Raw genomic sequence first — 16887 nt, 5'->3', positions numbered from 1 at the left:
CCATTCTACAGAATTTTTCCTTATAACTTATACCCATATTGTTATTCTACAATGCACCGAATCTTTTGAATAATTTTTTTTTCAATCATATTCTAGAGATTTCAAAGTCCTTAAAAAAAGAGAAAAAGCTAAAAACGCAGTTTTACTATATTTTGGCCCCAGTTTTGTGGATATATCGATTTTTTCGTATGTAAATAAATATAAAAAATATAAAAGTTAAACTTTAACCTCTTTTATTGGCTTTAGTTTTTATTTGCCCCAAATAATCTTGGTTGAAATCAGCATGAAAAGTTCTATTTAGCTACGTTTTTTATTTCTTTTTGGCTAAACGGTTGATATTCTACACCACGGCTACTTCGGACTATTTCTGTCTCAATCCTAGAGTACGGGAACAGGCTAAATGTAAATAAGAAAAAGTAAACAAACAAATGTCACATTAAACTCTGAGTTTATTAAACACCCCAATTAGAACACTTGACAGTTGTTTATAAAGTCAAAACGTTAAACTCGAGTTAAAATTTCAACGTGAACATGGTATTACTTTTAAAAAATAATTTCATTCAAATGTTGGCCGCGACTAAATATGCTGTGTTATTTGAAACTCTTAAGAGCTGCGTGAAGAAAGAGAACAAGGCAGTTAGCAAGGTTCTACGCTCAACCTTCCAACGTAATTATTAGTTAAGCTTGTAATGCACCATGTATTCAATAGCCCAATAGCATTGATGTGGTTAACGGCTAGTCCATCTCCCCCGCAAAAAATACCCTTATCCAACAGTCACACATATATATCTTTTTTTTTAATTCGCAATGCTGTCACAATTACAATACAAATTGAATTTTTTTTTGATTTCTTACTCTGTGTAGGTACAATAAAAACAACCAGGCGTTAAATACATCGGCGAAAATCTTCAATTTTGAAAGATGTTGCAGCCGCCCTGTAGAGGCGGGTTATTGCAGCTTCAGACGCACATGCAGCAGCAGGAGTCAAAAGTTTCCAGACGAGAACCGTCAAATTTTCTGTTGCCAAAGCTTACCGTAGCACAACGGTATCGAGACTTATGTACCACAAGAAGAACTATAACAGCCAGAAATGTGTTATTTCTAATAGTCGGCGCGCTGCTAGCGCTACCAGCAGTACTAACACAAACCTCTCCTTCAGGTAAATGCTAAACGTAATCTTATGTGTATATAAAAAAAATTAATGTACATATGTATTACCGATAGATTTGTTTAATAAATATCTCGCTTTCATTGAATTTGTTTTTTTATTTGGTTTAGAATTTTTCAGAAACTTTGCAAAATTTTTATAATTTTGCTCAAAGTATGAAATTTTGATTTAAAAATTATATCTGCAAAGCTGCATCTAAGTTTTCAACTTTTTAATCAGATTTTCCAGAATTTTTTTGAGTATGTAGTTTTATAGCCCATTAAATTCTAGTATGTACATTAAAGTGCATGTTTTAAGTTGCTAAAAAATCGCAATGATAATATTTTTTCTGACCGCATTACGCCTTTTTCATTCAAAACAAAATGTCGAATATAGTTTGTTTGGAAGAAAAATGTCCCAACATCAACGCGATTCTTTAGCAACATCAAACTTGTAATGTAATGTTAATGTTTTGGGTGTAACAGAAAGGGACACCGCGACCTAGAAGATCTTTTGTATACCTATGATGGTTTCTAACGCAGACGGCCAAGATGTTATTAGCCTCCTTTACAAATGCTTAAAGTTGCTTGGTAGATGAGTTCCTAACCCCAAGGGCATCGACTGTGAAAGAACGGAAGCATTGCAGTCTTAGCCTGACCAATGCCAGACAATCACACATAGGCGGACTTCCAAAACGTCAATTGCTTTGCATACGTACAAAGTATAAGGTTCCATAACGTCTAACTGCAAAATATTGACAATGTATATTGTTCCAAAACGCAGCCGAAAACTTATCGAAACGCATCGCTCGAGCAATCAGCGCATCAGAAACAAAGTTGATGCTTCGTTTGTTATTGGTTAGCATTGGTGTTTTAGAAATGGAAAATTCAGAAAAATTGGTCATTGCTATATTGAATATTTAAAATATGCAATGTATATGATTGCAATGTGTTAGAACTCTGCATATACAAACACTTTGAATACCGCAGTATAACAGTTTCCAAATATTGTATTGATACGTTTTGGAAGTCAGCCATAATGTGCTCTGACGTCGCCTCGTCTTCAAGGGAAAGACGGCAGTCCGTCTCTGTGAAAATACCAATCCGGGACATAAAACAGCGCGGGTGAGTTTACCCACGGATCTATTTTAAGCCTCGAGGAGGACCAGCTGAGTCCGGAAAATGGTTCCGGCTCCATAAGAACGGACGATGAGCCTTCCCTTGCCAATTCATTGGCGACCTCGTTCCCCACGATCCCGCAGTGTCCTGATACCCAGCGTAGTAATACCGTGTTCCTTGCTGACAAGAGTTTAATAATGTCAAAGCACTCCTTGACGAGCCTGGAGGCGATCTTCCAATTAGAGAGGGCCTTTATCGTCGCCTGGCTATCTAAAAATATAACTAGAAACGCGCCTTTTAAACCCTTCTCAAGGTTCAGTATGGCACAAATTGAGATGGCTAGTACCTCGGCCTGAAAAACCGTGGCCCAAGTGGCACCCGCCCCTGCTCTACCTCCATATTGATCCGTCTGTGTACCAGTACACATATTTGGGAACTAGTTCTGGTAAAGCATTTGACAAGACATCTGGGTCTGAAGTTTTGACCTGAAATTTCCTTCCATAACAGGTATCCTTTTGATTTAACTTTGTTTGTGTTCGGGTTTACAACCAAATATATCAGAAAAAAGCCTTTTATATTTTTATGCCGACATTTCAACCTTTTTATTGTAGATTTCTTCAGGGCTCAATGACAATAAAGCAAAGAAAAAAACATAACTTGTTAGGTCCGCAATCAAACAAAAGCTTAAATAAATAATATTATTTATATTAAATTACATGTCGATGCACCCGCTAATCGAGAAGATTAGCACCGACAAGGGTTGCTAATCGAATATTCAGTCTCAGCGATAACAAATTATCATGCAGACTCATTAATCGCTATCACGCCATAAACAACAATAACAATCACTGCAAACCGCTGCTAAAAAACTCACAATATCGTATTTTCCATATGCAACCCAAAGAATTACGCGAAAATTCAAAGAGTACACTGACAACATTCGGTTTACATTCATGAACAAAAACAACGTTGGACAAATATTTAATTAAATGGAAGATCTATTCCAACCAAAAAAGAGAAGAATGTCGTTTATCAAGTTAATTGCGCCGATTGCCAGCGAGAGAGAAACTACATAGGCACCACTTCACAACAGTTATACAAGCGATTAAATCAGCAAAGCAAAGGTGTTGAGAACCAAAGAACTGAAAAAAGGGCTATTACTTTTTGTCACAAATTTGACTCTGATGGAGCCAAAATATTAGAAAGAGAAAGAAATTGGGAGAAGAGAATGTTACTAGAAGAAATACTCAAGCAGCTGCGATTTTTAGTGAGATACTTTTTGACTTAAATTCTATTATTTATTTATACTTTTTTGATTTCGGACCTAAAAAGTTATGTTTATTTATTTGCTTTATTGTCATTAGGCCCTGGAAGACCAGAATAAAAAGATCGAAACGTTGGCATGAAAAAAAATGTTTTTTTTCTGATTTATTTGACTGTAAACCCGAAAACAAACAAACTTAAATAAACAGAAAACAGTCGGTAGAACAAACATCAACAGGTTTCCTTTGACTTAGCGTCGGAACACTCGCAGATTTTGCGTATTGTGTCTTGTTTTTAAAAGTTCTGTCACAATATTGCATCTGCAAATTCCTCGAAGCTGCTGCTGCCTGAACAAAAATGTGGAGTGGGTTCCAGCCACGTCTGGACATGTTCTCATTGCTCCTGTCACCGACAGAAGAGCCATCTTTTGGAGTTTGTTCAGAGGCGAAACGGCAAGCGTTTTTGGCCACCAGACTATAGAGGCATAAGCTACAATTGGACGGACTATAGTTCGTTATGTATGTATGTATGTATTGCTGCGCTCCTATTACATACGAAAAAACTTGTTTGTAGAAAAAAACTTTTACCGAAATGAGTTTGAATGATTTCAATGTTTTCCACTCATTCATTCACATTCTTCCATTTGAAGGTAGTAAATTTAAATGTAAATATTCATAACTTACAAAATTCCAAACGCTGAGTGTTTTGTATGTGAAGTAAAACATTCAAATCTACTGTACTCTGTTTGGCTAAAAGTTTGAATGAATTCATGCAGCCCTCTAATGCCTTTCTCCAATTATACGGTATGTATTCACATGGACAACTTGCCCTCAATAAACAGACGAGCCGATCGATGATAGCATCAATTAATCTCTGAGTTGGTGCTGGATATAAGCCAACTCCGACTGCAGCTTTGAAAATTTCAAAGGACTCTACCGCCCACAGTACATTGTCCCTGTCAAAGATGGAGCCAGACCTGCTGAGACTTCTAACCTTGGAGAATATATAAGACATAGGTCAGTTGGTTGGTTGTAGTGCCTCCCAAGTTGTCCTCAGGAATCAATTAGCGCATAGCCGCACCATTTTGTTTCACTTCTCGCGGACAATTTTATTCTACCGTAGCCTACCTGTCAAGCATTTGCGCAGTTCAAACAAACCACTTTGCCCCGCTTATAAATTTGTGCATATCGCTTATTGTAGCCCTAGATGAATCCACTAGCTGCCGAATTGTGTGTTTCCCGAAAGCTTTATGCCTTGAGGAAGCCAGCGCTGGGCGTTCAAACAAGATATAGAACACTGTTTCCTCGCTTCCCTCTATCCGGCAGCTGCGGCATGTATCGTTGTATGGGAGTCCTATATAGGCGTGCTTTACCAGCGGCCAGTGGCCGGTGATAGTCGCTACAATCCTAAATACATCTACCCTTGGCTCTGCTGTTCTTTTCCTGCAATAGTCACGCCAAAGCTCACGTGCTATCTTGCAAGTCTGAATCTCTGACCCCCTCCTCCTTGCCAGTTTCAGAAAATGTAAGTGTACCTCTGCTTGTACTTGTCTAAGGGGGTAGCCCAGTAGCACCGCTACCGATTCATCCAAACAAGCTCCCGCCTCGGCCAATTCGTCTGCTCTCTCGTTACCTTCTATATTCCTATGGCCGGGAACCAGGGATGAAAAAATAGGTACAATTGTACCTTTTTCCGACGTTGGATGACTTAAAGGTACATTAGGTACAGTCAGTGGATTTTAGGTACAATTATTATTATTGACCCATATTCGCTTTTTGATTTCTGGAAATATATTTAAAATGCTTTCGAAGATACTTACGGCAATTTGATTATTTTCTCTAGACTTGTTGCACCTATCAAAAGGAATCGGATAAATTAGCAGACTTTTCGTGTTGTTGCTGGATAAAGAAGTATACTTCGCAAAGTATGTTTTTTGTCTTTTTCGCCAATATCTTTCAGTAGTCAAGATTTGACAAAACCAACACCAATAGTCTATAGATATAGGCTCAGTTAAAAAAACAAAAACCTAATCATGTTTAAAGTACATCCATCCTTTGTATTCATGTTTTAAATAAAATTTATAAAAAAAACTACAAATGAATGATGTAACTTTTTTTAGGTACAATCTGTCTCATTTAGGTACATTTATTTTATGATATTAAGTACAATATGAAATTTCCATTTTTCATCCCTGCCGGGAACCCAGACAAGAGAGCTAGACATTGACTGGGATGCTAAGCGTAGCTCCATCTTGCATTCTTTGACTAGCTTAGACTTGGTACCAGGAGACGATATAGCTAGCAGAGCCTGGTGGCCTGAGTAAATCACTGCTTTTACTTTTCTAGTAGCACTATTAATTTGCAACCTACAGGCCTCACATATGCCAAGGACTTCGGCCTGAAATATGCTAGCATTGGTTCGCCAGCCGCAGGGACAGATTGGCACCAAGCTCCTCGGAATATACTACTGCCCCCACACCGCAGTCCATCTTCGATACGTCTGTGTAGATTCAGACAGCTTCCTTATCATCTGCTTGGCCCCTTCTCCATTCCTTTCTGGATGGAAACCGTACCACCACATTCAATCCAAATTCCTGGCTTGATACCATGTAGTCCGTGGTTTTATTTTCTATCGGACTAATATTTAAGATTGAGCTGTGCTCAAAGGTCCTCGTTTTCCACAGCCCAGACTCCCTGAGTCTTAATGCTGAGTACGTCGCGATTTCCTTCAGGCATAGATCAATCGGAATCATATTGAGGACGACATTCAGTGCTTCTGAAGGGCAGGATCTCAATGCCCCAGTTATCCCCGAACAAGCCGCTCTTTATAAGCTACTTAGTCTATTGACATTGTACCGTCTACTTAAGGCTGGCCAACAAACTAGTGGGCCATAGGTAAGGATCGGCCTTATGATGGATGTACATCCACATCACAAGTTTCGGTTTTAATCCCCATATATACGATATAAGCTCTCTCTTTACGTTTTTCCAGGTTAAGTTTCCACTTTAGCTTGGTGTCTAGGATGATTCCCAGATATTTTGCATTGGCCGATAGGGGGATTGTCTTTTCGCCTATGGAAGGAAGTCTAAATTGGGGTATCTTATTTCTATTTGTAAACAGTAATAACTCAGTTTTGCTGGGGTTAACGTTAAGTCACTGGTGAGAGTACGCCTCCCTGTACCTCGGCCGTAATGTTTGGCATTCTGGCTGAAAAATATTCGGCTACTAAGTCAATCTAATAAATTCATAAGAAAAAATAGCAACAATAAAAATAATCGGTGTCAAACGGTGATCATTGTGACGCGTACAAATATTAATTTTTTAGTGTGAAGTTTTTCGCATACTTTTAAGTAGCAGTACTTTTTTTTGCGAAGGTATTTTAAAATAATTATTTATGCGTGGTTTAGTTTCAATGTTTTATATAATAAGTGTCCAAGCTGTAGTGAAGATTGATAATTTTCGATATATTTAAACAAAAAATATTCCAAAAAGTAAGTAATTGTGAAAACATTAAGATTTTTACTGGAGCAGATCTTTCGAATCTAACTTCACATATACTGGTGTTTATAAGCAAACTAATAAGGAATATTTCTACTTTTAGATTTCGTAAGCACTTTTTGCACAAGTCTGCACAAATTTTTGGTTTTCATTAATAAACATGGCAGTCATCTGACTATAAAAGATTAAAAGAGTCTATCGGTAAGATCTGTAGTCAATTTCGTCTAAAATGGGGCCGCTGCTTTCGTATGAAGTCCTGTTTTCGGCAGCTGCACTCCAACTGGTTGCCGCAAAGTGTGGATTCATCCGACTTTTTTCTTGACGTAACTCCGTATTGACATAACATCAACATCATAGGTACATCCATTTAATAGTTACGACTTTGGCACGCTTAAATTGAAAAAGGGCACACTGTGCGCCGTCCACACCAATCTCCATAAGTGATTATATGATGGTGTCAACTTCAATGTTGTTGAAGGCGCCCTCTATATTCAAGAAAGCTGCTAAAGTATATTGCTTGAAATGTAGTGACTTTTCTATAAATCCTACCACATCGTGCAAAGCTGACTCCGTCGATTTGCCTTTAATGTAAGCGTGTTGCGCTGTTGATAGGAATTCTTTTCCCAATAGCGATCTTATGTATATGTCTATCAACCTCTCCAGTGTTTTAATAACAAAGGAAGCCAGGCTTGGGGGTCTAACGTCCTTTACCGTTTCGTGGTTCTTCCTACCCGGTTTTGTAATGAACACTACCTTGACTCGTACCTAACTCTGGGGGACATAGTTCATACTAATGCAAGCTCTATAAAGAGTTACAAGAAGCGGCGCTATTCGCTTCTTTGATTGCTGTAACATGGCCGGTATAGTTAGGGTTGCCAGCCGTACTATAATATATAGTATTGTACTATTTTTTGGATCTGCGTACTATATACTGTTGGGAAAAAATATAGTATGCAAAAATACTATATTTCTTCAAATATAAATACATTTCAGTCATTTGTAAGAAAGAAATGTTTTAAAATGGATGACATTTATACTGAAATATCAATATTAAAATAAATATACTTTAAAAAAGGGTCCACAGATCAAAAATGGCAACATCTTTTAAAATACTTAGAAAATTTACCAAATTTACTTAAAATTATTTCGCTTATGCTTTCTATTCCTGAAACTTCGGCATTCACAGAAAGAGTTTTTCTATTAAGATTTTGAAATGGTGAGATGAGAGAAATAAAGCGAATATCTCACTAGTACAAAATTAACTTTTGATTTATATTAATTTAAATATTGATTGCGATAAAACGTATGATAGTTTCAAAGAAATATATTTTTTTATAGAGGAAATGCATAAGAAAGAAAAAAGATGTACAATTAAAAAGCATTTTTACTTTTTCTTTAAAAAAAATACTATATATATTCGAAGTGTAATATATTTTTCAGATTTTTTTGAAAAAGTACCATAAATTTCTTAGATAATGTTGGCAACCCTAGGTATAATACCATCCGGGCCTTTAATAAAGGATAAATTGGTGTGCTCCTTTGAGAGTATCTTGCTTACTCTAGCCGAGTCTCTGACATTCTCTATTGAGGAGCAATAGGCTTGCCAGGAATTGACTTTTGCTTTCCTCAGGCCTTTTTGTATGATTTTAAGACTTTTTTGTAAGGGTCCCATTTCTAAAAAGGTCACTTAAGCACTCGCTAAAAAGTTTTCTAACACTATTCCTAAGAGCTCCAAGGAGAACTGATCCGCGCATTTGATGACCCGGTATCCCCTTAGGGATTCCGACGAGTCGAACTCTGGGTAGGGACCTTCGGGGTTGTCAAGGACGTGGTCCATCACGAGACTCGAAAGTTTTACATCGATCTCCACCCATTTTTGCTGCACTGCTAGCATCATTCTGCTTCCTTCGTCGATGAATGATGGTGGTCTCTCGCTACGTCGCTGAAGTAGCGATGTTTACTGGATGTTGCGGACTCCGTTACATCAGCTTGCTTTAAGCGTTTTCGTTGAGCCCCATTGTCGCTCTCGTTCTGCGAGCGGTTCCTCTTTTGGGCCTCGCTAGTTACCGTAGTGTCGGTACGTTCCGTCTGGAATCTCTCGTACTCTTCCACCATGCCCATATATCTACGATTGTCTTTCTAATAGCGTTCATCTACACCTCGAGTTGCTGCATTTCGCTCGATTTTGTCGAGCATATACAGAGCCTTCTGGTATCGTTGCCTCATAAACGCGTTTGAGGGTTTCTTCTTCTTTGGTGGATGGTTGCTGCTGGCAACGGCCGCGTTTTTGCTACAGGTAGGCTTTTCTTCCGGTGTGTTATGGCTGGCACTACCGGTACTAAAGTGATCTATTTGCAGAACGGCGGTAATATTGCTGGCACCTTCCGTTCTGCTGCTGCTAACAGCCTTTCCTTCTGAGGTGCTTTGGCTAGCACCACAAGTGGAATTCGCTGTCGGGATTTGGGGTTTTTAGGAGATTTAAGTAGTCTCTCTTCCCCAAGTGTCAGTTGCTGCTGTTCTTTTTGTTGTTGTTGTTTGTTTTTGTTTAAATTCTCCATTATTTATATTATACTAGAATCTAATGGGTTATAAAAATGCGTGCACAAATATTCTGACAAATCTGATTAACAAGGTGAAAATTTAGATGAAACTTGGCGTATTTTTTATAATTTTTTAAATCAAAATTTCATACTGTATGCATTATTATAAAAAATCTGCAAAATTTTAGCAAAATTTCATACCAAATAAATGAAAACCAGATATTTATTAAACAAATCTATCGGGTATAATTCAATGAGATACTTTGTGTTTATACTTCAATAGTGTTATAATCCAAAATAATACAATATCGAGTTAAGTATGCAAAAATTATCCCTACCTTTTCTTCTATGTTGTGTAAAAATTTCATAGCTGTACCGATTAGCAGTGGCTCACTAGAAAAAATATCGCACACGATCTTTAAAGTGACAAAACTAAAAATTACTCGTTCGTCGGAAAATGCGAAAAACTATTCCTTAGCACATGCTAATCATATGGGCAAGGGGGGCTTTGCCTTAATTTTTTCAATAAATTATAACAAAAATTTAATACAGCTTTTGCTGGAACGTTAATAATGGCTCTGTCTAGATTTTTAGTGCATGATTTTAAAAATGTCGGATTTTGAGTTGTGTCACGTTTGAAGATCGATATGCGATATGTGATATGTGAACCGTTTATTTTAAAAGATGGATAAGTCACTTCGTACCTCTTGTGCTTAAATTACCGGCTACTTGTAACCTAACTTTAAAGCAGATTTTTCACCAGTTTTTAGTTTTTTGAAATATTGAAGAAAATTAGCGATAGGTCCTTTATGGATTTTTATATACTGTCACTCACAGAAATATTCATAATTAAATTTTTTTTACAATATTCCGAATGTTTTCAATCGTTTTTCGTTCACTTTTATTTAAAGCATAGCGCATTCTATAACAAAAACTATATAAATCAATCTTGCAAATTTAAATTTTAGTTTAGTTTTTAGCAAGTTCCAAGTCACTAAATTTTTAATTTTTTAGAATTTTTAATGTCGAGGGTGTTCAGCATTTCCTTCCAATAACGTATGAACGTAACAAAATTGCATACTCGAAATTTTGTTACAAATTCTGAATAAGAAGTTATAATTTTGGTGAAAATTTTTGGAAGTTTAATTAATTTTTTGTGAATTTTGTACAGAGTTTGCAAGATTTATTTATATGGGTTTTGTTAAAGAATGAGCTGTATTTTGTGAATAAACATTAAATAAAAAGATTTTTGATGGAAACATTTTGTATATTGTGAAAAAACTAAGTTGCGAATACTTCTGTGAGTGACTGTATGCCTTTGTATGAAATTTCAAATTCATCTTATTTGTGGTGCCGAAGTTATAGGTGATAAAAAATTCTACGCCTATGGGATGTGCTACGCCCTTTTTACAAACTCATTTATGTATATATACCTTACTATAAGCACCTACCAAAGAAATGTATGCATACCAAATTTCAAGTTCTGACTTAAATTCGGAACCAGTTATAGCTGTTTAAAAATTTCACGCCTATGGGAAGTGCCACACCCCTTGCAAAATTAACGATATATTTGCAAATAAAACCATTCCTATAACCTTCACGGGGTAATAACAAATAAGGGTAAAGGGCTTTGTGATCTTTTTTCACAAAAAACTTTAGAAGAGCGTAGCAAATTTCTTAAGAACTGTGTACTGCCTCAATAAAATTTTACACAAGAAATTTTCTTAGGCATTCCTTGTACGTCGTTTTATATGGAGTTTTTGCTTTTCTTGAGAGCTGCATACTGGCCTTAACAAACAAACAGACCTTCACTTCTGGCTACGATGATGTATGTTAAGTATTTCAAAACAAAGAAGAATAGGAGGATTAAAGAAGCTGTCGAAACAGCGACTTTTTTTTTGCTTTCGCCTTTTCAATAGGAAATGAAAATATATGAATTTTAGGATTAAATAAATAAAGAAAATATTAAAGAGCTTGAGTGAAAATATTAGTGAATTTCAGTGCTTTTAAAAAGTTTTGTGTTCATTCCTGCTGAATAAAAGATATCTTCGAAAGGTAGTTTAATTAATTTTGTTTAGCTAAACTTGAGGAGCTTATATAAGTTACCGAAAAATCTCTCATTTAATTAAAACTGTTTAGCTGAGGGAAAGCGGGAGACCAGGCTTAGAGTTATTAGAGTAGTAAGGAGGTAGGGATTACCTTTGCGAGTGGTTATGTATCGAGCTGAATGAGCCCGTATGGTTTATAGGTGCACAACAAGGCAACCACGCACTCCATATGCCTGCTATGCGAGAGAGAGAGAGTGAGATATGCGGGCAGGCTGGTGAAGCGGTAGCGCAAGATGTGACCCTTTTACCACGTATCAATTGGGGGACTCCATTGGAGGAGTCATGTTGTAGCTGCCGTAGGCTGCTGTGCAATGAGCTGGGATTTATTCAGGGATGCATTCATGCAGAGCCCCAGTGTGGCTTGTAAGCTGTAGCTTACTACCATTCCAAAAATACTCCGGGAGTGGAGTGAGAGAGATGCTTAAAGCACCGTGTGATAGCCAAGCTGGTTTAGCGTTGACCATAGCTGAAAATGCCAACTACTTATCACTTCACTAAGTTCAGCGAAGAGATATTTGAGAATTGCATAAAAAATACATACCCAATTAAGAACGGGTGAATTACTTTTAAACACAAGTGCGTGTTTTTGTTCGCTGCACTTGGTTTTGGGCGGGAGTGCAATACAAGTGCGTGTGTGTGTTCGCTGCACTTGGTTTATGCTGGAAATGCATATGGGTGTTGCCATGAAAATGCCAACCAGGACTGAAAAAATAAAAACAACTGGAAAAGGTTTTTAAGACGAATTAATAAAAGAAAAATACTCGAATTTTTATATTATAGAAGTATTTCAGCTTATTATTATTATTTAAAACTCAAAAATGGAAGAATAAAACTGCATGTCTCTTCGACTCAGTTTTCTCTAATGAAATGAACTATTTTCTCTTTACTATTAACTAAATAAGGAAATTTGAAACATTAGAATTACATCTTAAAATCAAATTTGCAATAACAACTAAGTATAAAAATGAGAAAAAGGAGAAGTCAGAGCTCAAATAACGGTAATTTGTTGATTTGCTTCTGATAGTATTCTAATGTCGCGTACGTTATGCAAAAACATTGTTTGTCTATGTCATTTGTATATTGGCAGTCGCAGGTAATGCAGATTACAATTCTTAAGCGAGAATTCTTCCAGTTAAAGATATACAGTAAAATTTTCTTTCCAACCGAAGTAAAAAAAATGTATTACCCTTTAAATTTTGTCGCATACGTTATTGTAAGTATGAAAATTTCAATCAAATACATCAAAACCAATGTTAATTGCAAATTTTCCATTTACATTATTTAGAATAGTTGTAAAACAATGAAACGGTGGCGAGAAGAGTTCTCAATAAATACTACTTACTTAAATATTACTTACGAGAAAAAATTGGCGCGTACGTTATGTCGCGTACGTTATTGTTTTTTTAATATAAAACTAGCCAGATATAATTTCTCTTAAAATATGAAAGGATTGTAAAGGTTTATTATTTAGCTTAGTTTAGGAATTTTTAAAGAAAAGAAAAACTCCCATGATTCGCAGACTTTCGCATATATGTATATGTGCCTTAAAACCACTTCTTTTTTGTCGCGTACGTTATCACCTGGTTTTGAACGGATATTTTCCACACCAAAGTTTCGAGGCTGCTTACTTTTTTCTCAAACATAGTACCCTTTGATTGCAACATAACCGTAATCTTTTTTTTCAGTAACTTCTATTTTTGATATATTTACGTTACTCTATAAGCGTACGAATGTCGCATACGGCTGTATGGAAACACCCATATGTCGCTTAAACAAAAACATTATATTAAGGTTTATTTTGTTTGCTCGTCATAGTCCGATAACGTTTCCCAAATGACCGTTGTCGTTATCGTCTTTTATTTGTTGTATCATAATATTGGCGGCCGCTGTGATGTATTGGTTAGCAGTGCGCGCTACACTCCGCAGTGCCTGGATTCACGCCCTGGTCAAAGCAACATCGCGAAAAATATAGAAAGAAAGTTTTTTCTTAACAACGGTCACCCCTCGGCAGGCAATGGCAAACCTCCGAGTGTATTTTATTGCCTTGAAAAACAGCTTCTCATAAAAATACAATCGCCGTTCGGAGTCGGCCCTCCCCATTGTGTGACAATATCAAGGCGCACGCCTCAAATTGGAGGAGAAGCTCGGCCAAACACTAACATATGCGTAAGCTCCAATCTATTATTAGGTGCATGTTTTGTAAGCGAGCGACAAAGGAACGCTCAACTCGGGTAAAATTTCCTTTNTATTGCCTTGAAAAACAGCTTCTCATAAAAATACAATCGCCGTTCGGAGTCGGCCCTCCCCATTGTGTGACAATATCAAGGCGCACGCCACAAATCGGAGGAGAAGCTCGGCCAAACACTAACATATGCGTAAGCTCCAATCTATTATTAGGTGCATGTTTTGTAAGCGAGCGACAAAGGAACGCTCAACTCGGGTAAAATTTCCTTTTAGCTACTTAAGCAACCCTGTTGGTATCTGGCAAGAAACATTTGATTAGTTTAACGGGATTTAAATGAGTAATTATGCGAGGTATTTGCGCAATATATATACTTATTTAAAATATAACTCACGTATATAAGGAAACAAAAATTTCCCTCCCCTTACCATTAAAAATTGACAATAGAGCACTTTTTTCACTTGGCAACACGCGTATTTTTATATATGTATTTACTCAACCCGCCTAAGTACCTCGATTTTTCGTGCCCCATTTACAATTTTACTTATAATTTTCCCCTTTTAAATGCTCTTTTAAAATTCCTTAAAATATTTACGTATTTTCAAATTTAGTAGCAGCGCTACACACCTTCGGTGAAAAAAATTCTAAAAAAGCAACGGTAACTTTAACCCACTTGAAACTTGCACATTATTACTAAAATTGAATGGGCTACAAAATTGTATACTCAAAAAACACTTCTGAGAAAAAAGCTTGAAATTATGATGAATTTGTTTTTGTTATTTTATGGCCTTATAACAATTATATTCAACAATTTTTATTGAGCTTGAGGCCGTTTTTAATGAAAAACTTATTGTGGAAAAGCAACAATAATTTGAAAAAATGGTAGAAGTAGCTATTTCGGAAATCACCACATTTCCTCATCAGACTTCTTTCAGTGGGACTCGAAGCGGAATAGCTGCGCTTGATTGTGTTGGCTTAACAAATGAAAAAGTAGGAAAAAGCAACGATAATTCACAAGGCGAACTTAGCACAGTGCGTAGGCAACTGGCTGAGTCAGTGGGATCATCGGTTCGAATTCTACTGAAAGAAGGAGCAATCAGCTGTTTGTTTCTGGTCCTGTTTTACAGCTGATATTCTATCAGGGATGGAAAATTGAATTATAAAATTGTACCTATTTTACGGAAAACTTTACCTAAAAGTAGAGAGATGTACTTAAAATGTAAATATGTATTTCTATATAAAGAAAATAGGAGAATAACAATTCCCATCGAGATTATATCAACTTCTGTACTCACATTAAACAAATTTTGGGTATGAAAAGAATCTCTTCGAGCAATGCGAGACAAAACTGTGTTGTAGAAAATGTGAATCACTTTCCTCTCAGTTCTTTGATCTGAAGCTCTTGCGAAATCAACTACAGTTGCGCTACTTTGACCACCCTTGTGTATCATTTGTATGCCCCTTCACGAAGGAGGGAAGCTATTAGACAAGTTGCCCCCACCAGAAAATGCATCAAAATGTCAATAAAAATAAGAACTTATTTCCTGAGAAGTTATTTGGCTACGTTCCAAATGTTCCTAAAATGGTGTGTTAGTACCGAATGTGGTTTCAAACTAAATAAAGGTACGATTGTACCAACTTTTCCATCACTGTAGGTAATCCACCAGCTGATTTCGTATGGCTAATTGCGCAGCTGACGTGGGTGTGAACACCAAAATCAATGCTGCAATTTAAAGCTTAATTGCCTCAACTAATTGGCCTGTTTGAACATAGTCTAAGGAGTTTAGCTGCAGCAAAGATCTAAAAAAGTTTGCTCCTTAGCTACTTAATGTAAAATTTTCTGTAAATAAAATTACAATTTATTTTTTATTTTTTGCCACCTAAAGCAACCGTGTTAAATTAATTTCCATTCTATTTATCTTACTAGGCGATACTGTTCATTACACAATAGGGTGCTCCAAAAATATATGCGGGGAAGAAAGTTTAATATGTTAAGCTTTCACCCCCTAGGATGTTTCTACATGGGGGAAAAATACTTGTATTTTTTAAAAAAAAAAGATATTTAGAACTGTCTCAAAGCACACCCAGTACGGAAAGATACTACCCAGTATGGAAAGAAACTAGTTTAAATATCGATGTTCAACTAGTTTTTTACCCGCCACAACTAGTTGAAGATCTGACTTTCACCCTTTGAACGAACTGTTGACTTTAACATGGCGATGTCCTAGGCATCAGTCAATTATCCGACTCTGCATTTAATTTCAACTAATTTTAAACATATTGGGCTTAAAGCACTTTAAAGTCAGTCATTTCATTACGCTTTCGTTCCGCACTTCACAGATGCTTTTTCATAATTAAGAAAACCGAAATTAAAAATTTAAAATTAAATGTTTCGCCTGATGAGATTTGATCATGGACATTCTTGGCCGCGACCTGTTGTAGCAAACATCTTTCCACGCTCAGCTACATGTAAATGAGCCTTCAAATGTTCAGTTTGAATTGTGTGCTAGCGGCAAGTCGATTGCCCGCCTCTGCATTTGTTTTCAACCAAATTAAAATACATTTCGCTTAAAGCAGAAGTGGCCAAAAATCACACAATCATATATTTCAGATTTTTTATTATAATTAAAATTAAACCGCCCAGAGAAAAGCGCCGGCGTTAATATTGCACCAGCGCGAATAAGCGCGAGCGTAAAAATGACAGCGACACAAATTTTGTGTGCTAACGTCACCCCTAAAGACGGCGCTAACACAGTCATTCATTCTTGGCACACACACAATTGCAAGTTTTCAGCCCTCTTACCCACGATTGAGAGAAATAGAGATTGCGCCAATCGCGGTACCGCTAATCCGCTCTTTGTGATTTTGACAGAATCAGCTGTGTGCGAGACGTCATCTTGGTGCAATTGTTGATTGTGAGCATACGAAAAAACCGAATAACAATTTTAATATTTGTGCGTTAATATTTCTGTGTGGTTTTAAACAATTATTGAGACCTTACAAAGCAAAATGAAGTTGTCCGCGACAAAGT

The 16887-nt window shown here is 36.6% G+C and overlaps 1 protein-coding gene across 5 annotated transcripts in view; it reads left to right on the top strand.

The window, feature by feature from the left end:
• The first annotated feature begins 869 nt into the window (after nt 1-869).
• LOC108377602 (uncharacterized) overlaps nt 870-16887 on the top strand; it is a 380884-nt gene continuing 364866 nt past the window's right edge. For all 5 annotated transcript variants that reach the window (XR_001849338.1, XR_001849341.1, XR_001849339.1 and 2 more), the window contains exon 1: nt 870-1159. Coding sequence is in view for 2 of the 5 variants with exons in the window: in XM_017633880.1 (XP_017489369.1) it covers nt 922-1159 (238 nt within the window). In the remaining 3 variants the exon portion in view is untranslated. The remainder of the gene's footprint in view (nt 1160-16887) is intronic.

The sequence above is a fragment of the Rhagoletis zephyria genome, unplaced genomic scaffold, assembly GCF_001687245.7.
Source record: "Rhagoletis zephyria isolate East Lansing unplaced genomic scaffold, Rhagoletis_zephyria_1.1 Rzeph_scaffold_00108, whole genome shotgun sequence".
Classification (NCBI taxonomy): Eukaryota; Metazoa; Arthropoda; class Insecta; order Diptera; family Tephritidae; genus Rhagoletis; species Rhagoletis zephyria.
The sequence above is the reverse complement of the archived record's forward strand: the minus strand, read 5'-3'. Positions and strand labels throughout refer to the sequence as shown.